The sequence below is a fragment of the Clarias gariepinus genome, chromosome 25 (assembly GCF_024256425.1).
Source record: "Clarias gariepinus isolate MV-2021 ecotype Netherlands chromosome 25, CGAR_prim_01v2, whole genome shotgun sequence".
In the NCBI taxonomy this organism is placed as follows: domain Eukaryota; kingdom Metazoa; phylum Chordata; class Actinopteri; order Siluriformes; family Clariidae; genus Clarias; species Clarias gariepinus.
The window spans coordinates 6,405,891-6,431,460 of NC_071124.1; the positions used below are offsets into that span (position 1 = coordinate 6,405,891).

The 25,570-nt window shown below is 39.1% G+C and overlaps 1 protein-coding gene across 5 annotated transcripts in view; it reads left to right on the forward strand.

Annotated features, from left to right (window-relative positions):
* The window catches only part of LOC128512760 (syntaxin-1A), a 107,761-nt gene that overhangs the window by 68,804 nt on the left and 13,387 nt on the right, over positions 1–25,570 (forward strand). For all 5 annotated transcript variants that reach the window (XM_053486166.1, XM_053486169.1, XM_053486167.1 and 2 more), the window contains exons 4-6: positions 3,510–3,584; positions 9,360–9,433; positions 11,450–11,558. In XM_053486166.1, coding sequence (XP_053342141.1) covers positions 3,510–3,584; positions 9,360–9,433; positions 11,450–11,558 — 258 coding nt within the window. The remainder of the gene's footprint in view (positions 1–3,509; positions 3,585–9,359; positions 9,434–11,449; positions 11,559–25,570) is intronic.

Genomic DNA, 25,570 nt, shown 5'->3' on the forward strand with positions numbered 1-25,570 from the left:
TGAAATTAGCTGACGACCTGAATGTCCTGAATGAACAGGGTATGCCATTTATGGAGTTTTTCTTGACGGTTGGCACAGGAATATTCCAGGACTAACATTGTGAGTGGTACTGGGAGCATGAGAAATCATTTTCACACATAAATTGGCCACTATATTGTGCACCATAGAGACATGCAAACGTAAATAAAACTTGTTTGACACGTTATCTACAGTAAGTAGTGGATGATTAGAACATGTACTTATTTATTGTATTTGAAACATCTGTTTCAATCACATTATTACATCTCTAATTTATTCCCGTAAAAGTAAAATAATTATAATAATTTATTTTTTATCAGATTTTCAGCAATTCTAATGGAACATATTTCAATCATCTTAGTAAATTATTGCAGAAGGTTCAGAATTCTGGATTCCTTTTTCTTTCCACACACAATCTGTCTCACAATGTGTGCCTTGATCTATTTCTGTCTCTGTGCATCTCTGTGCATTGGTTCTCGTCTTTCCCCTCTATCAGTTAGCTGGAAGTTGATTAATGGGTTGGCTCCCTTCTGTTTGAACAGTCTCTTTAACTCTGTCTCTTATATAACATGGCTGTGTCAACTGCAAGCTTCCAGCCTGACCTCACCCGTCTGTTAGCTTGTCTGTTCCAGTCTCCTTCCTCTGTGAAAGAAAAATAGAGCAAATGATAAAACAATATCAAGAAAAGTAATTGGAGAAAAATCTTGAAATAGATAGTCTGACAACTGAGAATCTTATAATAAGTAGATAACAAAGTGATGTCTAGAGATAGATTGTTAATGGCATCTATGATGTTCCTGCTCATTATGGGGCATGTTGCCTTATGGTTGATATGTAAATGCGTACACACTTACATATGTGCACACACAAATATGGCAACTTTATTACTGCCATCTATTTATATGGCAGCTCCATTAGTGCTATATATATCCATATGGAATCCTCATTAGTGTCATCTATTCATGTGGCATCTTCATTACTGCCATGTATTTTCATGGCTACCATATTACTGCCAGCTATTCATATGGCAGCTTCATTACTGCCATGTATTATCATAGTAGCCTGCCATCTATTCATATGGCAGTGTTATCACTGCCATTTATTCATTTGACAGTGACATTACTGCCATCTTTTTATATAGCGGCTTTAGCACTGCCATGTTTTTATATGTATACATTACTACAATCTGTTCTTAAAGCAGCGAAATTACTGCCATCAATTGATATGGCAGCCTTAGTACTGCTTTTCACAGGTTAGCAACATTACTGCTATCGATTCATATGGCAACTTCATTACTGTCTTCTATTCATATGGCAGCTTCATTACTGCCTTCTATTTATATGGCAGCTCAATTACTGCCTTCTATTCATATGGCAGCTGCTTCTGCCATTTGTTCTTATGGCAGTTTTATTACTGCCATCTCTTTATATGTCGCTTTATTACTGTCATCTATTTATATTGCAGCTTTATTACTGCCATCTATTTAAATGGCAGCAACATACTTACAGTACATACAGTATATGGCACTGACATTACTGCCTTTTGTTCATGCTTCATTAGTGCTGTATACAGGTATATCCATATTCCACCCTCATTGGTGTCATCTATTCATATGGCAGTTTCATTACTGCCATATATTTTCATGGCAACCACATTACTGCCAGCTTTATGCATGGCAGCTTCATTACTTTCATGTATTATCATAGTAGCCTACCATCTTTTCATATGGCAGTAACATTACTCATTTGACACTGACATTACTGCCATGTGTGCATATGGCAGCTTTAGCACTGCCATCCATTCATACGGCAGTGACATGCAATCTATTCATAGGACAAGAACATTACTGCCATCTATACTGTATACAGTATATGGCTATGACATTTCTACAATCTATTCTTATGGCAGCAATAGTCCTGACACAGGGTAGCAACATTACTGCTATCTACTCAAATGGCAGTGACATTACTGTGATCTATTCATATGGCAGCTTCATTATTGCCGTCTATTCATTTGGCAGCTTAAGAACTGCCATCTATTTATATGGAGGCTTCATTACTTCCATTCATTTTTATGCAAGCTTCTTTACTGCCACCTGTTTATATGGCAGTTACATTAGCATCTATCATTATACTATCAATCTATCCTTATAGCAGTGACATTACTGCCATCTTTTTGTATGACAGCTTTATTACTGCCATCTGTTCATATGGTGGCTTCATTACTTCAATTAATTTATATATCAGTATTATTACTGCCATCTATTTATACAGTATGCCAGCTTCTACTGCCATCTGTTCATATGGCAGCTTCATTACTGCCTACTATTCAAATGACAGCCTTATTACTGCCATCCATATCTATGGCAGCTTCAGTACTACCAGTTATCTATATGGCAACATAATAACCATATAAACATATAAAACCATATGTTTTTTTTTTATACAGCAGCGACATTACAGCCATCAGTTTATATGGCAGATTCATTATTGCCATATATTCATATGGCAGTGTCATTAAGGTAATCAACTAGGTTTCTACACAACAATTAATACACAAGAGAGCTATAAATCAGTGCTTTATTGAGTATTGTTATTAATGATTGATGATTGGGAGGAAATGGGAAGTCATTGCCATTTGTATGTGTGTGTGTGTGTGTGTGTTACTTATTTTCTGAGCCAACTAGCTAACATAACGGTTTCTTGAAGAATATCAATCTTACATTATTTACTGCTAACACTTTGCCAGCTAACAAACATCAACTATCTTGACTATATTCACAAATCTTGATCATTTTACTAGGATTGCTAACTAGCTAGGGAAACTAGCTAGTTTGACAGGATTTCTGAGAGGATATTACATTTGTAAATGCTTACCTTTCCCACTAGCCCACTAGCCAACATTTAACAAAATTTTATTTTTTTACTGATTTATACTTTCAGTGTGTCAATGTTAGCTACGTAGCTAACCAGTTTTTTAAAGGGAATTTAATCATATGCACAGATGAATCATTTTATTGGCTAGCTTTCATTTTATTGGTTAAATGTACCAGCTGGCTAACATAAGCTAACCTAAAAATATATTTTTAAGGAAATAAGTTGTGTTGTTGATAATTCCACTTGCAATAATAGCCACATACTGTACCTAGCCAAAGCTAGTCAGGATTTCTTTTCAAAGCTGCTTAACCTAAGATAAACTGACACAATTTCTCAGAAGATTTCTTAAATTAGGGCAATTACATAGAGAAAAAATAAAATTTTATATATATATATATATATATATATATATATATATAAATTTTTAATGCTATCCAGAAAGTTATTATTTATTTATATGACAGGATTTCTAATGGTTAATATATAAATACATAATATTCACAACTATTGTTAACAGAATAGATAATAGCCTGCAAAAAAGACCCTTTTTAGTAAGACAGACTGTTTTAATAAATATAAATATCTTTTTTTTTAATTTTCTCTATTTTCCCACAGAAACGAAAGCAGAACTGGAGGAGCTGATGACAGACATCAAGAAGCTGGCTAACAAAGTGCGCTCCAAGTTAAAGAGTGAGTCCTTACACTTCCGATCCAAGCACAACACGGTCAACTTGGAAAATAAATATAAAATATTTTCATAGTTTCATTCAGAAAGGTAAATAAACCTATAGGCTTTCCCCTTTTGCTGAATCTGAGACACCCGAGACATCCGAGACGAGTGCAATAGAATGAGTCCCTGCCGGTACCGATCAAGAGCTCGTCTCTTATTGTCGGTGTGATAGCTGTGACTAATGAGTGATGAATACTTAACGTGATGGTGGAGGCACTGTGTTTCTCTGTCTCTAGCCTCTACAGCACAGCTGCAGCCATATGACAGAGTAATGAAAGAGCTGATTGGTGGAGGGAGTGAGACACACAAATTGGCACAGGAGTGCAATAATATGGGAGAGATGGAAGAAACCACATGGGGATATTTTCCCTGTTCTGTCTGGTTTAGATTATTAGGCCAGTCAAGCAGACAGACATTTGCACATACACACACACACACACACACACGCAGAGTGCGATGATCTGTTCGACAATACTACTTCCTTTTGTGATCTTCTGTTGTTATTCTGAGAAAGTGTGTGTCTGGGATTGCACAGTTGGTGCTGTCTTGTTAGCAAAGAGGATTTAACAGCGTTATCTCATTTCAGATTTTTTTTTTGTTTTAAACGCTTTCAGCTTTTTTCTTTGAAATGAACTAGGGATGAACTGGTATAAAAATTTCACAGTATGATAAGCCAAGAGGATGGTTGTTTGCTTAAATTCCTTCGCAGCCCATGTTTTTTTTTTTTTTTAAGAAATACATATTCTTAAAAAAATCAAAAGCCTCCCATATTTATTGTGTATTCATTACACAAATCAGTCATAAGGTTAGCACCACAGAACATTAGCACATTAACAGTGATTATCTATTATACACCAGTAAACTGGAAACTGGATCATGAGCACTGAAGGCTCACCTATGTCTCAAGGGACCAAACGCCAGCCTATCTAGTCCAGAGAAGCCAATGCAGCACAAATCAATGAAAAAATCAACGCTGGCTTCAGCAGGAATGCACCAGTACACCAGTGCACCACAACCTGCCGTGAATGTGGCTCAGCGGGCAAAGAGCCCAAAATTGTTGAATCAGCCTCCAAGTTCCCCTGATCCCAATCCGATCAAGCACCCAAGCAATGCACCAAGCTAACAAGCCCAATCCACCAGGGTCACAGCCCACATCCCAAAGCACCCAAAGGATCTGCTGCGAACATCCTGGTGCCAGACATCAAGCAAACCGCAAGAGATCTTGCCCAAGGGGCCAGAACCTACATAATACTAGTCATAATGTTTTGTTTTGTAATGTTATGGTTGATCAGTGTAGTGCCAGTATTATCTACTGTACACTGGTGTAGAGACTTAGCAATATCTACAGTTTAGCCATAGTTTTAAAATTTTTACACTAATTTTGTAGTATGTTACATTGTTTCCGAAAACACTGGAAATCTAGCAATCAGTCAGACCAAACTCATAAAAATTTGCTGGCAGAAAAGTCCTTGACGGGGAATGAACATAGAATGTTACACCTGACCATCACACTTGTATGCTTATTTGTCAAACTGTTGCAACAAAACTGAAAGCTCATAATTGTCAAGAATGTCCTTGCATGCTTTAGAAGCACAAACCCATTCCAGCATGACAGTGTCCCTGTGCACAAAGGAAGCTTCATGAAGACATGGTTCACCAAGGTTGGAGTGTACGGCACAGAGCCCTGACCTTAACTCCACGTTTAGGGTGGGCTGAAACGTCAATAGACCTCTTGTAGCTGAATAAGCTAAGAAAAACTCTGCCCAGAATAGTGAAGGTTATTATAACAGCAAAGGCTGACCACCTCCATGTTAATACGTATGGTATTTAAATGGGCACATTTGGGTGTGATGGTTATTTGTCCCCCGATTTTGGCAATGTAGTACACCTTTGTTCTGCATTTCAAGGAATGTGTGTGCGCGTTAACAGCTTTAATCAAATTTTATTACATTTATTTCAATAATTTGCAGCAAAGCACTACAATTGTGCAGCAATAAATGCAGTAAGTGTGGCCGCATTGTTGTTGTGCCATCATGTCATTGCTTCATTAAGAGCATGCGTTTCCATTAATCCTGACAATTGATCCCCACCCATAATGCACTCCCCTCATTCACACAGCTGAGAGTCAAACATGCTTCTATCCATTCATGCAAAAGCTTTTTGAAAAAAGGTTTCCATGGAAGCGTTTAAGTGGATGTTGAAGAGACATTATCGAATGAATGAGTAATAGCCTACGTCTATAAACGAATAAAGACTCACAAATGTGAGTCAGTGCTTGAAAAGTGATAGTGTTTATACATGCTTTAAAATTAATTAGTCTTTAGATTGCACCATTTGTAATGTCAAGTAAGTTTATAGATATAATAAATAAAAAGCAACTAAAATAACTTTGATAGTAGCAATTGCAGAGCTCCTGGCTGTACAGCAGAGACTCTTGAAGGGTTTATAGTCTCCACTTTAAGAACCAAATGCTCAAAGCTCTTATGTGTGCCTGTCAGGACTGGATTTTTTAAATTTATCTTTTTTTTTTTTTGCTGTCACTTTACTTCTGTGTCAGCTGTCATGAATAGAAATCTTGTCAGTCATGTGTCTGAATAAGATTTCGAGCTTGGATTCCTGGAGGCAGAGTGTACAGCAGTGTGACTGAAAATAATTAAAATGTGTATGCTATTTAGTAATGATTAATACACAGCGGGGTGTGGTGTTATAGAAAAATAATCAGTGACTCAATAATAAATGACTCAATAATCAATGACTGTTGGACTGTGTTCCTGGTATAGCATGTCAGGTGTTTTATTTCTTTTATAGGATGGGTGTTCAAGGCAAAACCTTGTGATGAAACTGTCAAACTGTTTGACATTTACAGAAGACATTAAGCACAGTACGGTGATGAGACTCTTACAGTAGCCACAGTAAAACATTTGAATGGTGGCAATGCTTTAAAGAAAGCCGCACATACAGTACGTGAGTAATGATCCTGGCCGAGGTGGCAATCCAGTCGTTCCCATGTCGCGAGTTTACGGACAAGACACGTATGTCCTTTGGAACTGGACGCACAATTATTCATGAACACTATTTGCACGTTACAGAAACTCGGCTGGTAGTCATTACCATATCCCCTATACAATCCTGACTTCCATCCAAGCCATTTCCACATGTCTGGCCCATTCAAGGAGTTCCTGGGAGGCTAGGGTTACAAATGTGAAGCAGGCAGTCTGATCACAGCCATAAAAGCCTCCGTTCTCCTGTGTTGCACAAACATGTTACAAGAACCTTCACCACATCCATATATAATATATTTCAGTTAATTTTTTAAAATAATTTAATATTATTTGTCTTGGGATATCTGATCGGTTATCTGTCTTTGGCCAATCAGAATCAGGAATTCATCTGCACATCGACTTCAGACAAATGTAGTCCATTCGAATGAGTGTGGAGACAGCTACCAGAGCTTTTCCGCGCTCTATCAATTATTTGACATTCTGTTCTAGTGGTTTCCCACATGTTTGTCTCCTGTGAGGAAAGACACACCTGGGAACACGATAAGGCCAGGACTGGTGATGGTGGTCATTTGACGAGCTGACATGGGGGTCATGTATGAGCTTGTAGGACCTGTCAAACATGTACAGAGCCACCTCTATTTAAGTACAAGCAACCAGCGCATGACGTACAGTACTCAGACATCAGTACACCCTCACAGTGACTTGACTAACATTTAACTGCTGCTGTACCAATAACAGTTACAGCCATGGAATATTTCATTATTGCTCTTGCCATGAAAGAATAAGACAAGAATTTATATTAAGAATAAGATGAGGAAACATTGAGCAGCAGGTTGGGGATTGTCAGAGATTCATGGTTCCCATGGCAAAGACCACTTTTATTTTTGTCCCGTCTCCACACTTTATCCTGTCATTGGTATGTTCCACATTTGTGTGCACCCGGTCTATGTTTACTCCAAGATTAGCAACAAGCCAGTGTGGTATGGGAAGAGGAGCACTGCTGCCAGAGTTGTTGCTCCACTCTTGGTAAAGAAGTCATTACTTTGCCTCTTGCCCTTGGCGAGGATGTCGCTGCACTGCCTCCGATGAAGATAGCGGCATTCCAGCACCTGCGTCTAGTGAGGACAACATTGCTCCTCCTTTACCAGAAAAAACACCGCACGGGGAACAAACCAATCACATTAACCAGAACACAATTTAGATATCTAGCATCATGTTGTTTATTATTTGTGTTTTGTAAGATTTTCTGATATTGTATTCCCATGCCTCAGTGTCCATACAACAACCCCCTCATTAAACCATGTGATTTGTTAAATGGCAATACTTCCTATAACCTGTGTCCAGACGAATATACTGTACATGCAGATGGCTCGCTGGAACCCTTTTGTCCAACCAGAAAATGCTAATGTGTTTCCTATCATCTGTCTGTCATCGGGTCTCCCTATTTTGTTATTTTGTTGTATGGGACTTAAGCTTAAATAAACAGGGAACACATTATACTGTATGTGTGTGTTTGTTTGTCCCGTTCCAGATTAATACGCCAGTATCGAAGTGTGCTGGACACATTACGCTATAGTTCTTCTTTATTCCATTTTAAACCTAACATATTCAAACCTATTATTTTTCCATATCTTAATTAAATGTGGTAAATAATGTAATAATAAATACATAATAAATACAGGCCCATACCCTCAGAATCCTGGGATTACAGAGCAAAGTATGTAGTTTAAGCCACTAGATTTTGCATTAAACTGCCACAATATGAGAACGTCTTCAAATATTGCAGAAAGTGTTTTAAGTTCAGACTTGAAAATGATTAAGAAATATCACATAGGAGTGAGTACTGTTGTACTAAATATCAGCATGGTTGTCATGCGGGCGCGAGGGTACAGCCTGTGTACTGAGGATATTATAGCTGTAGCCACAAACACCATTTATTATCAACAGATTGTGATTTATTTGCTTATTTAACCAGTAATTTTGCCCTGCCAACACTTATCCTTTCACGACTTGGAGAACTAACTAACCGCGACTGGCAGATCACTGTCGGTCACTGTTAGTGACCGACAGTGTAATTAACAGGGATAAAAGTAGTTTTAAATTCTTACTGGTACTATATAGTCAAAACGTGATGAGAATAAACCATGGAGGTGGCGGAGTGTCCTGAGAAACTTACGAAATGTATTTTGTATTTCCACTTATTCCACTTAAGAATATCAGCTAATTTCCGAGTTCTGCCGTTGAATCTCAAATAGCGTAAAATAGAAACCTAGTGTGTTATGTAGGGTGTACGTTAGAATCCCTTGTTTCACATACCAAGAAGTGCCATTGATCAGGAGTTAGAAAAGGATTTGGCCGTAAACAAAACCCGTGTGGCCGTAAACAAAACCACACGGATGATTCACGACTTATGCTATAGACAAGGTAGACAATGTTTATGATAAGATGTGTTTTCTTGTTTTCCGTGACTGGTTTTAAATGTGGGTTTTGGCAGGCAGCTAATGTCTCCTCAGTACTGCGGACTGTACCAACCTACAGTAATTTCACCCATGCCTTCAACCAACAGTTAGTGTAATTAATCATTATTAGAACACTTGTGACTTGGAGTGATACATATAGTTAAACGTCCCAGTGCTGTTATGCTCTATATCATCACTTGGCCTTTCGTCCAATCAGAACTGTTGTAAAATATATCTTACATGTTATAATGAGTCTGCTGTGTTTTTCTTCCAGGTATCCAGCAGACCATCGAGCAGGAGGAAGGACAGAACAGGTCTTCAGCTGATTTGAGGATACGGAAGACACAAGTAAGTAAGCTTGACTTTTCGACAGGAATCATCCAGGTTTACACTTGAAGTACTGTGACACATGTGACATAAGCAAAGGTTTTGTCATTATGTAAGTGTGTGTGTGGGCATTTTGTATATATATTCAGAATAAATAGATAAATACAGTGAATAGGTTAAGAGTGAATAAATACCAGGTAATCTAATCACATTATTTCCTTTTTATCCATCGGTTAACCCTACTTTAATAATTTTAATAACATACAGTTAAACCTTGGATTGCAAGCATAATTCGTTGCACTCGTACCTGTATATCAAAGTGAATTCCCCCATAATAAATCCAATGACACTTGCTGTTGCCTCCTTTTGAGGATTTCGCAGAAATGTGGCATCGCATTGTCATTATACAGATGGATCTGCCACACAGCTACAGTCTTTTTAACGTTTCTCTACAAGGGCTGAGGGCCGCTGTTGCTGTACAGTTACTAAAGAACAGTCACTACACTTGGACACAAAATAAAAAAAATACACACACGCACACACACACGCATTTAATTCAATTTTATTTGTATAGCGCTTTTAACAATTGTCATTTTCGCAAAGCAGCTTTACACAATCAAAAGCATTATTTAAGTCTGCATGGAATGTAAGTGTGCATGAATCAAGATGAGCAGATAGTCCCTGGTGAGCAAGCCACGGGCGACAGTGGCAAGGAAAAAAACCCTGAGATGGTAATAGGAAGAAACCTTGAGAGGAACCAGACTCAACAGGGAACTCATCCTCATTTGGGTGAAACGGAAAGCAGGAATTGACCTGCATTTATACAATGTGTTAGGTGGCAGGCAATTCAGCTATAACAGTTGATGTTAATTGATGTTATTATGAAGTCCAGGTAGTAATTGGAGACAATTGCAGTCTTAAACTATCGAGCAACCGCAGCCAGGTCAAGTCCTCAGAGAAACAGCTGCCAATATCAGTTGAGGCCAGAACTGTCTTTATGGTAGAGTGAAACCATCCCCAGACACCAGACGCATCCCAAAGAGACACACGGGGCATCCATGTGACAAGATCGCCAACCAGAAGCGGGGCACCAGGATGGGTCAGACAGGTCCGGAGGGCAGAGGGAGTCTGGATCACTAGCAGCTCAGGAACGACATGTCTAGCTTGACAGAAAGAGGGGGAGAGAGAACAGAAGAGGGGAGAGCAGAAGAGGAGAGATGGTCACAATGTTAAAGTAAATAGTATCCGCATGCACAGATGTTAACTATACAAGTGACGCACGCACACTGAGACCGAGGATAAGAGATGAGTTCCCACAATTCCACAGCACGAGAGAAGAACCATTGGCTCAGTTGTGATCACATGATGCTCGGCAGACAAAGCGTATACGTACTACTCATATTTCAAGACCTCGCTAGTTTATCAAGTTAAAATGAATTTTAACAATTTTGCTCATTTTGCAAAACACTCGCAGACCAAGTTACTCACAAAGTTTAAGTGTATTATAAAATCTAACTGATGAACAACTTTTAAACTGAGGATAATCGAATAATCATCTTCTGTGAATTAATATACAAATAAGGTACAGTATTTATTCAAGAATTAGTTTTAAATAAAAATACAACATACTTTTGCAGTTCTCACAGTCTCTGTATAAGCTTTACTAAATCATGCAGCTGTTCAGCAGCATTAAACTTTAATGCAACAGCATTAAATTAAAAGCACTAAATTTAACCAGCCTTATTAAACTATGAAATTGCTGCCCATATTTTGGTACTGCATCACTAAAAAAATTATGAAGTGTAAAGTGTGTCGTATGAAGTGCAATATGGGGCTGTAACTTATAATGTAAGTATATAATATACCAAGCAGGATATGCTGGTGGTGTAGCACTAAATTATATTTTCCCTTGCATAAAACTAAAGCATTTAGAAATATAGTGTAAACAAAGTGCTGGATTTATTGCCATATCAATACAAGAACATTGCTTGGATCAGGTTTTAACGTTTTATGATTTATTCCTTTTTTCCCTCTTAGCACTCCACTCTGTCACGTAAATTTGTGGAGGTGATGTCAGAGTACAACGCAACGCAATCGAGTTACAGGGAGCGCTGCAAGGGCCGGATCCAAAGACAGTTGGAGATCAGTGAGTGCACACGTAGCTATAATAAAGAATATTAACTGTAGATGAATAGACACATAATAACAAAAGGAGGGATAGTCAGTAAATGCTGGAGATTGGAGATTAAACTATTAAAAAGTTTAGATACTCATTGTATTGTCCAAGTGTAGATGCAGAAAGTTTGGAAGCCCTGCCTTCTAGCAATTTTTATTGCTTAATATGAATCAGTTCCAGTTGTTTCCAGTTGTTTTACATCTTGGTTTGATCTGATTACTTGCAGACAGAGAGACATATCTTTGCTCAAATGGGGTTGAATATTAACAATAAAGTTGCCATCATCATCAATAAGTTATCAACAATATTTACAATATTTTTTGAGTGCATCTCAAAACATTTGAATAGTTTGGAATTTTTTTATATATATATATATATATATATAAATATTTTTATTTAAAAAGAGATTAAAAACTTTCATGTATTCTAGATTAATTGCACCTAAAGTGAAATATTTCTTGTTTTTTTTTTATTTCCTATGATAACAGCTTACAGATAATGAAAGTAAAAACATCCAGTTTCTTAAAATATTAGAATCATTTATTGAGTAATTTGGATTTGAAACAATTACTATTTATACAGTATCACTAGCATGTATCTGTCAGTCTAGTTTAGTAAACGCATGGAGAAGACTACTGACAGTTTTCCAGTTTGCCTAGGTTTTTTTATTGACACCCTCCACAAGAAGAGTAAACCACAGAATATGTAGTGTCGAAGTATATTTATGGAAAGTTGACTGAAGAGAAAGATAAAAAGGTACACAGGCAACATATTTGATATTAGCCATAAGAAGATTGCCAAACAAAGCCAATTCAAGAACTTGGAAGAGCTTTTTTCCATTTTGATTATTTTCTTTAATAATTTTTTGATGATTAGTTTTGTAAGCCATGATCATTAAAATAAAAACAGCTTTTTATAATAAACTTAGAATATGAGTTCATTTTTTTAATTAAAAAAATCACAAACTTAATTTTTTTAGACGCCCTATTTTTATGTATACATGTATACATACATACATATTAATACCAACCTTGTAGTGTAATAAGAATTTCAAAAATGATAACGTTCAACGGCACGGTGGTGAAGTGGTTAGCACTGTCGCCTTGCAACTCTAGGGTCCGGGTTCGATTCCCGGCCAGGCTCGATTCACGTCTCTGTGTGCATGGAGTTTGTATGTTCTCCCCGTGCTTGGTGGGTTTCCTCCGTGTACTCCACAGTCCAAAAATTAGGCTAATTGGCATTCCCAAATTGCCCGTACTGTGTGGGCGCATGTACTGTATGTGTAAGTGCCCTGCGATGGAGTGGCACCCTGTCCAGGGTGTACCCTGCTTGTGCCATAAGTCTCCTGGGATAAGCTCCAGGCCCTGCACGACCCTGAATACAGGATAAAGCGGTATAGAAGATGTTCAATTCAGTTCTCCACCTGACAGCATATTACCCAAGATCCATTTATTACCAGAGTGAATCTAATGGAAAAGGTTGGCATGACATGATGAGTGGTTAATTGGAATCTGAACAGAATGTAGTTAATCAAGAACCGTTGGATAAGCCTTATATTGGGTCAGACATACCGTCTGTGTCTTCCTGTAGGCTTAGCTTTTAAATCCCAAAACCAATCAATGACACGCCTTGGTTCATTAATTTGACCGCTTGGGTATTAGACAGTCTTTATGGGATCTCTTTCCTGTTGCGGTGGTAAAAAGGCTAATCTGCCTCTACCTGGCAGGCAGGCGCCAGCGTGCCGGCTGCACCAAGCAACCCCAGGCAGTTGGTGCCTTCCATCTGCTCTTTCATCGACAATAAGTGGGCTGAACATGCTTTGTCTGTACTGGAATTTATCAAAGTCAGAAGGCTTTGTCATGTTTGTCAGCATGTTTCTTTGTCAGCTTTTATTTAAAGAATGTATGTAAGAAGTGCTGTTAAAAATTATTCATTCATTCTCAGGGTTGTGATATCCCACACACTGCACACACAGCAGGTTGAGTTGCTGGCATTAAAGCTTTAAAGTTACCAGCTGGTCTTGTAATAGAAAATACTAAACAGAACTCAATGGCAACGAATAGGAGAGAAAATAAGTCATTATGTACATTTGAATTTTTTACACTTAGCATACTCCTTTGTTTCTTTACTATAATAATTGGACATCTTAACTAGACTATGTGGTTAGCACTGTCGGCTTAGTGGTTAGCACTGTCGCCTTGCACCTCCAGGTCCTGGTTTTGCTTTTCAAGTCGAGTCTGTGTGCATTGAGTTTGCATGTTCTCCCTTTGGTGGGTTTCCTCTGGTTTTCTCTCACAGTCCAAAACATGCAGATTAGGCTAATTGGCGGTTTTCAAAATGCCTGTGGTGTGTGATGTTGACCAGAGATCCTACCACGGTCGTACAAATGGGAATAAATACAATGGTCACCATTGGCCTTCAAGGTCCTTAGTTGGGCTACAGAGGTTCCTAGATGGATGGAGGAAATTAGGCTATGGGAGACATTCAGAACTGGCAAAGTTTCTTCCATTCCTTTTTTCAGAATCATTCACTCTCAACCAGATTAGATGGGCAGTGTCCTAGCACAGCCATTTCCAAGTTTCTCTAGAGATGCTTTATTGTGTTCAGGGCTGCACCACTCCCTTGTTTTCTTGGTAGTACTGTATGCTTTGGATCTTTGTTTGGTTGAAATGTAAACCATTGCCCCAGTATGGGATACTGAACACTCTGGAGAAATTTTTTTTTTTTTCATTTTTCTCTCTATACTGACTAATCTTCCAGTCCCAGTTCCAGAAAAACATCCCCATATCATGATGCTGCCACCACCGTGTTTGATTGTGGGGATGGTTTTAATAAGGTAATGAGCAGTGCCAGTGTTTTATTTAAAATAGCTTAACCTTTGTGTCATTAAACCAGAGGATTTAGTTTTTCATGGTTTAAGAGTCCTTTAGGGGCTTTTTGGCTTTTGGTCATGAGCCTTTGAGTGAAGAATTGCTTCTGTCTAGCCATTCTTCCAAATAGGCCATTAGGTTGTTAGCTCACTGACCAATCCCCTTTGTCCTCAATAACTCAGTTTGGTTGAGCGGACAGATCTGGAAAGTCTGTTGGTTGTTCCAGATTTCTTCCATTTGAGAATTATGGAGGCTCCCGTGTGCTTGGACACTTTCAATGCTGAAGACAGTTTTGTGTGTCCTTCCCCAGACCTACAGAAAACATACAACTTGTTTTGGTGCTACTTTAAATAGACAGGTGTGTGCCTTTCCCATTCCAATGAATTCAGCTAAGTTATAGAAGCAATTCAAGGACCCTTCAACTGCACATGCCATAACAGTGGGTCTGAATTCTTACACAAATGCGTTTATAAATCCTTTTGTTCAAGAAATAAATACATTTTGAAGAAATTCATTAATGCGGAGTTTCCTCTCACAAGTTCCTGTGCACGTTGTTAGTATAGAAACTATACTGTATTAGAACTGTGATATTAAAGTACCATATTACCATATTTCTTGTTGAATAAATGATTCAGCAGCGCTTTTTGGTTATTTTGCACAATTTCAAATAAGCCAAGATAAGAAATGCATTGTTTGTAGATTTAAATTTGTAGATCTGAATACTGATGTGCAGAATATCTATAAAGTATTCATACTGCCCTTAATTCAGCCTTGTAATTATTCAGCATATCTTGATGAGAATATTTAAAGCATTATAAATTTTAATAAGAGAGTTGTACTAGAATCTAGTCTATAACGACATGCTGGCTTGCTGGAGCCAGGACCTTCCTGTGTGTTAATTAACTCAGCTCTGGCTCTGCTAGACAGTTTTACAGATGTAACCTCAACCTTCTAATTTTACACACACTTACAGATCTGGATACAAAGCCGAACTGGTAAAAAAAAAAAAAAAAACCTTTACGCTAGGAGCACCTGTATCCCCCGCTTGTTAATTTCAGATCTTCAGACGGCAGTGCGCTCGGTGACTAGGATGAACCGCTGCCATTTGTTCTCTAAAGGTCTGGTCGTCCTTATCAAGATGAGCTATTGCGTCATCAGGCTGTGAAATGCGCTCCTTGTTATCGTAGTAAATGAAGAGAGAGGATGAAGAGAAATAAAAATGTGGTGACTTTAATATTCACCCTGAATGATTTTCTTATGCACAGATCCCTCTGGCATTCCAATGATGTTGAAGCCAGTTTGCATTTCTACAGAGAGCGAAAAAGACTCCGGTGAACACACAATTACGACGACTCGGGTTATAACAAAAGCAACTCAATTACAGACTGGAGCGCTCATCCCTAGAGCAACTTCATTTAAAATACCATTGCAATGATGCATGGATTTAATGGATCTTAAAGTAATAGAGTTCCTTTAGGCCAAGCTGAGGTGGACGCATTTGAATCCATTTTCACAGCATTTCTAGGAAGCATGAATTCAGCCGAATATGAATATATTAACAGATAATGACTTCTAAACAGATGTAAATAGGACAGCATGTTTATTTATTTATTTATTCTTTTAGAAGGCTTGCCAGAAACCTTTTCAGGGCATTTGATTGAGACTAGAAGTATGTGTCTAGACTGGCTTTTCACTAAATGCAACAAAAATGTTATATGAGCAAGAGGATTTTGATTCCATGAGGGTGCGATTGAGCAATCAGATAGAAAGCTTGTGGGCCAAAGACAGACACTGCAGCATGACTTGGGTAACGCCTTGCCACAAAGTCTGTCTCTTCTTACTCTGTTTTTCCTGTGATTCCTGCTGAGTACTGTATGTACACTGCGTAAAAAAGTCTTACGCACAATATTAACTTTTAATGTCTGTATTATGGTGTCCAAAACCATTTGCTATTTCCAAACATAACTTTAAAGTTAATAAATAAATAAAATTATAGAAGAATATTTGCATGCCTGTAAAGAAAGCAACATATTACATAACAGACCAGTTTTTAGACTAATGTACGCTCCTGGGTTTTGCATGAAAATAGACAGAGTGCGACAAAGTTAACAGAAGAACTCAAATTCTCCAGCATGCTCAGTAAAAGCTAACAGCTGCTCAACTGCTCAACTGGTCCCACTATCTCCCCGGGATCGAGTAAGACATGCATCTGGACTCTCTTCTGTTCTGGCACCTAGGTGGCGGAAAGAATGATGTCCATACTGCCGAGTCACTGGGAAACTTTAAGCGACCATATATGGGTTAACACCCATATATGTATAGGACATATCCAGTGTCGAAAACGTTTGCTAATCGCTCTGGATAAGAGTGTCTGCCAATTGCCTTGATTTAAAAATTTTACTCACAGAAATGTGGGGAAAGTCTTGGGCAAATAAAAAAAAAAGTCATAAGCAAAGATGTCTTTAAAAATATTTCTACATAATATAATCTTCCATAGAGCATTAAAGTGTAATAAAATATTTGTTTTTTATGAAAACGCTTTAAAATAATCAGTATGTGTTAGATACCGAGATTTGTGCAGTTTTCCAAGTAAACTCCTAGACCATGTATGTGGTTAGAACAAGAGGGGTATTGCTGTGCACATCAGCAAGTTATAAATAGACACTTGCACACATTTTGGCTGTTTCGCCATGTTTAACATTCCAAGACTGTGTCATGCAGTGCAATGTTGCGAGACAAAGTGTGAACGATGGTGCAAGTTGAACCTGCTGAAAGCTCATCACTCCATTTTAATGATACGGCTGATTTAGAGAGCCAATCAGGCACTGCTTGACGTTTCCATAGCAACAGCGTGTCTTCTCATGCTCTTCCTTTACCCAAACAAATGGCAAACAAGTAAATGGTGTGTGTGAGTGGGTGAGTTAATGCAGTGTAGGTGTATGTATAAGCATGAAGAAGTGTGGTGTATGGCATTTATACTTATTTACAGTACATGGTCAATTTTCACTTTGTTAATGGTTTCATACATTACCCACTATGCCTTTCAACTACCAGCTGATAGTGGAGCCAGTGGGATTTTGCTTTCTCTACTTAAAACTAAACAGATTAGCACCTAAAGTGACAACTTTCATGCTAATTTCACTTTCAACACAATTCCACTTTCCATCTTCCGGATTGCTACTTAGCCAAGTTAAGTTTCCTTCGTAACCCGGCACAACGGCATCGTTTATCTGCATTGCTTTCTCGGAAACGTTGAGTGTGTAAAGATGATTGTTCCCCGGTGATATTTAAGCAGTTATTTATTACGTTGTGACCTCAACCAAGATCTTGGCCAATACCGACAATCCATTAAACATGTTTAAAATTTGACCCTGAGCCGCTTTGTGTCTAGTTCTCCTGCGTGTTAATGTGTCTGTATGTACACGTGCATCCTCCAGCGTGGGCAAGCTGCCGTCGCTAGGCTTCTTAACAGCTTTTTCTCCAGCACTAATTGCTGCTCATTTGCTCATCTTCACAGTCGTGAGAGCTCTCCACCTCTGCATACTCTGCTTCTCCGCCTCCCCTATTCTCTCCTCCTCCCTCCATCCTGTCCCACACAGAAATCTTCCATCCTAATTATGGCGCATCCCACATGTACTGCCGCTGTTGCTTAATGGCTGTGTTTAGCCTTTATCGAACCCGACAACCCCAACACACTTAAACTATCACGATTTCATAGTCGCGTTCACTTATTACAAGTACATCACGCACCTTTACTCAGATGCTTTTACGTGTCCTCCTTACCAGATAGACGTGTATGTCGTTATCCAGGTGTGTAACTGCTCGGGAGGACAGTTGCTCAGACAGGTTTTACCTGCTGTGAGTGACTTAAGATCAGAACAGGTCAGAAGGTGGCCTAATGGAGCTGCACTTTAATAAACATCTGTTAATTTGTTCCTATGATCTCATAGGTAGTTTTAGACCAGTAAAAGCCATGCTAGAGGGGTTATAAGCTGCTAGTCAAATACACCGAATAAACAGTACAGTACCGTGCCAAAAGCTTGCGCCACGCCTTATTTCTTCATATCTATTTTATTTAAATGATGTAGATTTAATTAAATAAATGATAATAAATATGACACGCAGCAAGCCGCCCAAAGATACAATAAGAAAATCTGTTGTTTCTGTAACAACTTCAGCAGCAGCCTCATTTCCCCTCTCGTCTGTTCCAACCACTCAGCATTCAGCATCACCAGTATACTAATCACCGGCCTGATCGTCTGTCATCATCTGCAACTTTTTCTCACTGGTTCATGCCTTAACTTAGAAGTTTTTTTATGCTTAAGTGATTCATAGGTCCCTGTGTGGCTTAACAAACGAAAAACATTCCTCTGAATTCCTCGGGTACAGAAACTAGACTGAAAATGAGAGCCAAAATCTTGGCAAAAATGAGAGTCCTTCAGGGAGTCTGAAGAACTACAGTATTCCTTAAGACTACATTAATAATAATGCAAGAAAGTCTGGCTCTTTAGAAGATATAAAGAAAATATAAAGAAAAGCAGGGAATCAAGACTTTTGCACAGTACTGAAGCTCACATGTCACGATTTAACAGAGTTGGAATCTTGCTGACCAGTTATTACTTCATTATTAGTAGCAATGCTAGCATTTTTGCACGAGATCATTTCTTTAATAAAAAATACTTTGGGTGTTGTCTTTCTTTTTTTATTTGTCTTTTTTTTTTCTTTTAAGTGTGCCGTTACTTAAAAACAGTCTCAATCAAAAAAGTTTTAAGCATGCTATCAGCTCTTGATCAGGTAACTAACTTATAGCCTGTGTAAGTAATGGCCCAAACCGCAGACATTGGATGCAGTGCCGCTCTCAAGCCCAGATAAAATGCGATGGTCGAGTCAGGAAGGGCATCCGTTGTAAAACCTGTGCCAAGTTGTGTGCGGATCGGATGGTCCGGTGTGGCGACCCCTTGACGGGAGCAGCTGAAAAAGGCAAACGACATGTAAATAAGGCAGCTGTGTCCTACGACATAACATTCACATACGTAGCAGAGCCAGAGAATGTGGGTTAGCGAGCCCACAGTCATTTCTAGAGGGCTCTTGTGTTGTTAGGCTTTAAAGCCAGTTTATCCTCCCCTTAGAAGTAGAGAAATCTGGCTTAAGCCTACGGTATGTAGTGTCTGTGATTGCAATGCTGATTGTTGCCATTTACATTTTAGTCATGAAGCTAATCATTTTCTTCACTGATTTATTTAACCTCTGGCAAAAATACACTTAAGTATTTGTTGTCGGATTACATGGAAAAAGCATGCGGCTGGATTATAATGTTTGGGAAAATGTTGGCTCTGATTCCAAATGCTGTGAGAACCTTAAATTTAGAAATTGGATCACTTTTAGTCCCTGACCTTTACATGCTTGCTTTATTTATCCCTGCTATCAGCTTTGACGTTGAACGACGGGACCATCGTTAAAAAGACAGATTGAAGGAGAAGTGATTGAAAGTCATTGTATAGAAAGGGAGAATGAATGAAACAAAAGAGAAGGAAAGCATGCCTGTGTATGGTCATCACACAATTTGCAGAGGCTTGTGGGAGTGATAAAGGCAATCTATCCTGGGTTCGACCTTCCTGCCCCCTCTCTGTTGCCGACTCTGGTTCATTGTATGCACCGTGTAATCTAATCAGAACAGCTTGTCTGAAATGGACACATAGATCACCATGCAGTCATCACTCACTGAACGAGATAAGTGCCCTAATTACTGACGGTCAAGGGCGAAGTACACGGCACAGCACCTCTGGCCTGAAAGGTTGCCATAGCAAGGTGTCCTTTTTCTATAATTATGTAGGCAAAAAGTATGGTTGAAGATGTTTGCGCAAAACAAGTTTTTTATATAATGCGAACATCCTTGGGCAAAGGGGAGGGGGGGGTCATTATTTATGTGCATAATTCTGTGGAGGGTGATAGAAGTCCAACTAAGGGACTAGTCTTGAGTATCTGAAAAGGTCAAATTTTCCCTTTGGTTTATCCATTTATTTTTCCTCTGGATGTCCATCAGCACACACACACACACACACACACACACACACACACACACACACACACACACTGAGTCATCGCTACCAGAGCAGGAGCCTGCAGGGAGACCATGTTCAAATGTCATAGTTGAGATGCATCAGTATTCAGGCCATGAACACAGTCATCATCTCCTGACCTCAAAACACCATCATTCGCCATCATGTTATCCCCTCATTCCACCTCTCTCTCTCTCTGTCTCGTCCTCTCTTCCTTTTTTCCACTCTCTCTTCTCTCACCTATCCTATCTCTGCCTAATGATAAGATAACAACATGGACCCCATCCTCTTCTTTTTCCTTTCGTCCTCTAAGACTTGGCTCATGCATTTTAACATATAGTGACATGACTCTTGCACCACTTTATTAGAAAACCGGTCTTGACATTACCATCATGAGAGGAATTAGCACTGTCTCCTCACATCTATAGGGTCGTGAATCAAATCTTGCATCCGCTCTGTGCGTGTGGAGTTTGCATGCTCCAGTCCTGTGATCCTGCACAGGATAAGTGGTATAGACAATGGATGGATGGATCTAGAGCTGGATTGGTACTCTGGCACACCTGGTGGGCTGACGCACCTTCGGGCCAATGACAGTATTATTATTATTATTATTATTATTATTATTATTAATAATAAAATTCATTTTATTTATTTTTTGCCATCATGCAAGGACAGCTGCCCAATTTGACAACATAAGCACAATCACATGGTGCGACAGGCCGAATAGTGAAGTATTTTAAAATCTGTTTGTGCCACCCTTTCCTTTTCCTTCTCCATATCTCATGTCAAAATGGACAGACCTAAGCGAAAAGGTGGTTCAGAGATAATGGATTTGAAGGCGGATGCGACCAAATGTGAAAAGATTTCAGACATGTTTGCTGTAGGGCCAAAGCGACAGGCAGAGTGAGGAGAGGGTCGTTGAATCGGTAAGGAGTGGCTTCATGATAATAGAGACCCGCAGGGAGTGAAGAGGTAGGTAGCTTATCCTAGTGTGTGTGTGTGTGTGTGTGTGTGTGTTTTCAATGACAGTGTAATTTAACTTAATAAATTAGAACATCATGTTTTTTTCCCCCATAATTAAATTTAAAATGGGAAACTCTCATATATGCTAGATTTGTTATACAAACAGTGAAATATTTCAAACCTTTTTTGTTGTAATTTCTTACAGATCATGAAAATCGGGTATCTCATAATATAAGAATGTTTGACGAAAAGGATTTACAATGCAGAAAGTATTAAGTGCATAAATGCACATACTACATTTTACAAGTTCTACAGTATATTTTTTGAAGATTCTGGAAAAAGAATTTAAAAATATTTCACTTTGTGTCATCTAGAATTTACAAGAATTTCACTTTTTAAGGTAAGAAAATATTTTACAATATTCCACGATGTTCTAATTGCTTGAGATGCAGCACACAGTATATGGATAGTGTCCGATTCTGGATTGTATTGGTGGGCCGTCTGGACCAAAAATGCCAGGGATAATTTTATATCCCAGTCCAGCCCTGGTTGGATGAACGGATATTATTCAATACCCAATTATGTAGTATTGTAATTATGTAATACTATAGTATTTTGTGCGAGGGTGCAGGAGAAATGAGTCTGTTTTACTGGTTTCAATAAATCAGGCCAGAAGCACGATCATAGAAAATGGCTGTCCTGTAAAGCTGTCCCGCCATTGATTAGCCATAACATTGCACAACTGAACAACTTTGATCACCAAATATATTGTACAACAGCAGACTGGGCTCCAAAGACTTACTCATGCTTCAGGAACCAAAGGCTACAGATCCCACAGAAAAGCTAAAGCAGCACAAATTGCTAAAAAAAAATCAGTGTCCACCATAATGGAAAATTATCCGAACACCCACTGCACCACAGCTTGCCACGAGGGACAGCAGGCAAAGAGCCCTAAGCGCCAACCTAGCCTTAAAACTCCCCAGATCCCAATCTGATCGAGCACCCATGGGATGTGCCAGACAAACAAGTCCAATCCCATAACACACAAAGGATCTGCTGTCAACGTCTTAGTGCCAGAGACCACAGCATACCCCCTAAGGTCTTGTGGATATTGTACAAGGATATATTAGTTAACGTGTTAATCGCTCCTCACTTACTCCATAGGCTCACTAGGTAGGCCTAGTAGCACGGACACGGCTGTGGAGTAATCAGCGATTATGGATCTCGGGCTTCTCCCTGAGTTAAAAAAACAAGGCAGGGAGTGTAGCTCGGTGTCTGGTGCTGGAGTTCTACGGAGCAAAGTCTCACAGCAGACGCGAAAAACACGGAAGAGTAGTATACAAGTGGGGTGATGTAACGTGCCCCAGGGACAAGCCAACTGGGCACTGCCACCAGACCTGCACATGCACATCTTCACCACTTTCCTTCCCTTTCTTTCCATCCTCCCTCCTTAACTCTTTCCTTCCCCCTTTTTCTAAATAAAACTCTCCGTTTTTCCTAAGACCTCGCCTCATGTCCGGTGGTCTGTGGTTCCACCCGTGAGTTAAACCCACTACACAGCTTACCTTGTGGGTCAGAGAATACATGATATGTTACATACAGTAGTCACATAATGATAATGATGCATTACAGCCAACGTGAAAAGTCTTGTTGGCAAAAATATGGAAAGTACTGAATAAAACAGACATAACTTTATTTAAACTTGTTTCTTGTTACTTGCTCTACGGCGATTGGCAACCATTAAGGCTTTATTATGTCAAGACATATTGCTTGCCCTCCTTTGAAATCAATCCACTGATTATTTAATGCGGTTTGTCAAGCAGAAACTCTTCCATTTCCCAAATTGCAAGCTAACAACCTCCCTCATGCCCTCTAGGGCGCCAAAATGAAGTCGAAACACCTTGAAGTTTTGTGATAATTAAAACTAAACGTACTGAAAGCCGAGAAGATTTCTCTCTGGGAAAGCTATTTTAAGAGACAGCTGGTTATCTTTCAGTGGCAACAATCTGTAAAATAATGCTGTTTAAAGTAATGGAGAAAACGCACACTGCAGTCTTTCGCATTAAAATTCAGAGAGTGGAACACTTTATCCTTGAAATCAATGGATAACTTGTGAAAGAGACCCATCTCTCTGTAGGGCCTGTACACACAATCATTCATGGACACCACTTGTACTGTACATTCCAGGAACTCAGCTGGGAGATATTGCCACATCCTCTCTACAGTCCTGACTTTGCTCCAAGCTATTTCCACGATTGGTGCTTTAAAGGGGTTCCTGGGAGAACAACATCCAAACATAAAGCAGGCTGAATATGGCTTCGGTGTTCTAGGAAAATCTTTTACCATGATGATGTCCAAGCACCAGTGAAACGCATTAGTGTAGCAGGGGATTATTATAGAGAAATAAAGGGAGTCTCGTAACTCACTTACTCACCATCTATACCGCTTTATCCTGTATTCAGGGTCGCCTGGAGCCTATCCCAGGAGGTTCAGGGCACAAGGCGGGGTACAAACTGGACAGGGCACCAATCCATCGCAGGGCACACACAATGTGGGCAATTTGTTAACGCAAATTAGCCTAATCTGCATGTCTTTGGACTGTGGGAGGAACCCAGAGTACCTGGAGAAAACTCACCAAGCACAGGGAGAACATGCAAACTCCATGCACACAGAGACCGGAATCGAGCCTGGCCAGGAATCGAACCCGGATCATGGAGGTGCAAGGCGACGTAACGTTGTTACGTAGTCGCGTAACTATCTTTTGTTATTCTGCACAATCAAAAGTCTTGAACGTCCCTAATAAGAAGTGAGTTGTTATAGATCAGTTAGATTTTTTGCTAAATATTTATCCAAACTTCTTAGCCTTCTCATTTATCAAGGGATGATTTATCACTGTTCAGTCCTGTACCAATTATACATTTCTTACCTAGCCCACTGTGCTGCTTTGCCCCATGCTTTGGTTGCCCGGAAACCTAATGGTCAGCTCATAAGTGTACTAATGCAGACTAAAGGATTATTCTCTTCTTTTAACATGTCATATTTGTGCCCTTGGTAAAAAATTCAGCAAGACGTTGTTCATGGAATCTATCAAAAGAGCGGTTCTGTCTCCCAATTATGCATAAAATATATTTTAATCTGATTAACATTAGTAAACATTATAATTTATTTTCTCTTGATTTGTCTAACATTTCTGTTACTTATACTGTAGCAGGGTATCAAGGTAGCTTTAAAATCTTTTCTTACTTTTTATTTTTACCTGAAGACTGCACAGAACAATAACATCTAATAGTTTCAAATTGAGCTGTTTTGACATTTATCATCATGGAGAAGGTTATTTCTGGATCTACAGCATGCGTTTTGTTCAGTCCAAATTGTTCGCCTGCTGATTTTGACACAGATTTTGATATGTAATGGACATTTTCCCATCACTGGGACACACAAAAAAAACACCGTCCCAGCCATATGTCTCAGGCGCTTTATGTCTTCTATGTCTCAAATGCACATACCTGTAATTTAATTACAGGTACAGTACATGCAGCGTCCTTTTGGTGTCCTGTGTGTGAGACGCACCTCCTCTCCCACTCTCACCCCGGGAGTTTCATTAATTCAGCAGCGCTCGCTAATTAACCTTGAGCTCGGACAGGTGATTAAGCAGTGCAGATGGACCTGGTTAAATATTCAGCACAGTTATGGAGAGAGAGAGAGAGAGAGAGAGGAAGTCAAGGGACAGATGAACAAGTCAAATTAGGGACTGATCAGGGGTCCTGTTTTATTAGAGGAAGAAATGGGAACAGAAGTATACATGACATATTTCATTTTTATATATGCATAATCCCAATTCTATGGGCATCTAAAAATCTAAGACCATGTAGAAAAAAAAAAAAGGTTCTGGAAAAATAATCATATGTGTAAAATATTTTCTCCTCCAAAACCACACTTTTCATGACTATATAGATGAGCAGTTTCGCCACGCCCCTCAAGAGAACTGCAGAGCTGAGCATCAAGCCAGGGCAGGGTTTAGCCTCATATGAGGTCATATTAGAGGAAAATCTAATTGGCTTTTTAAGCCCATTACTAAATAGGAAATAAA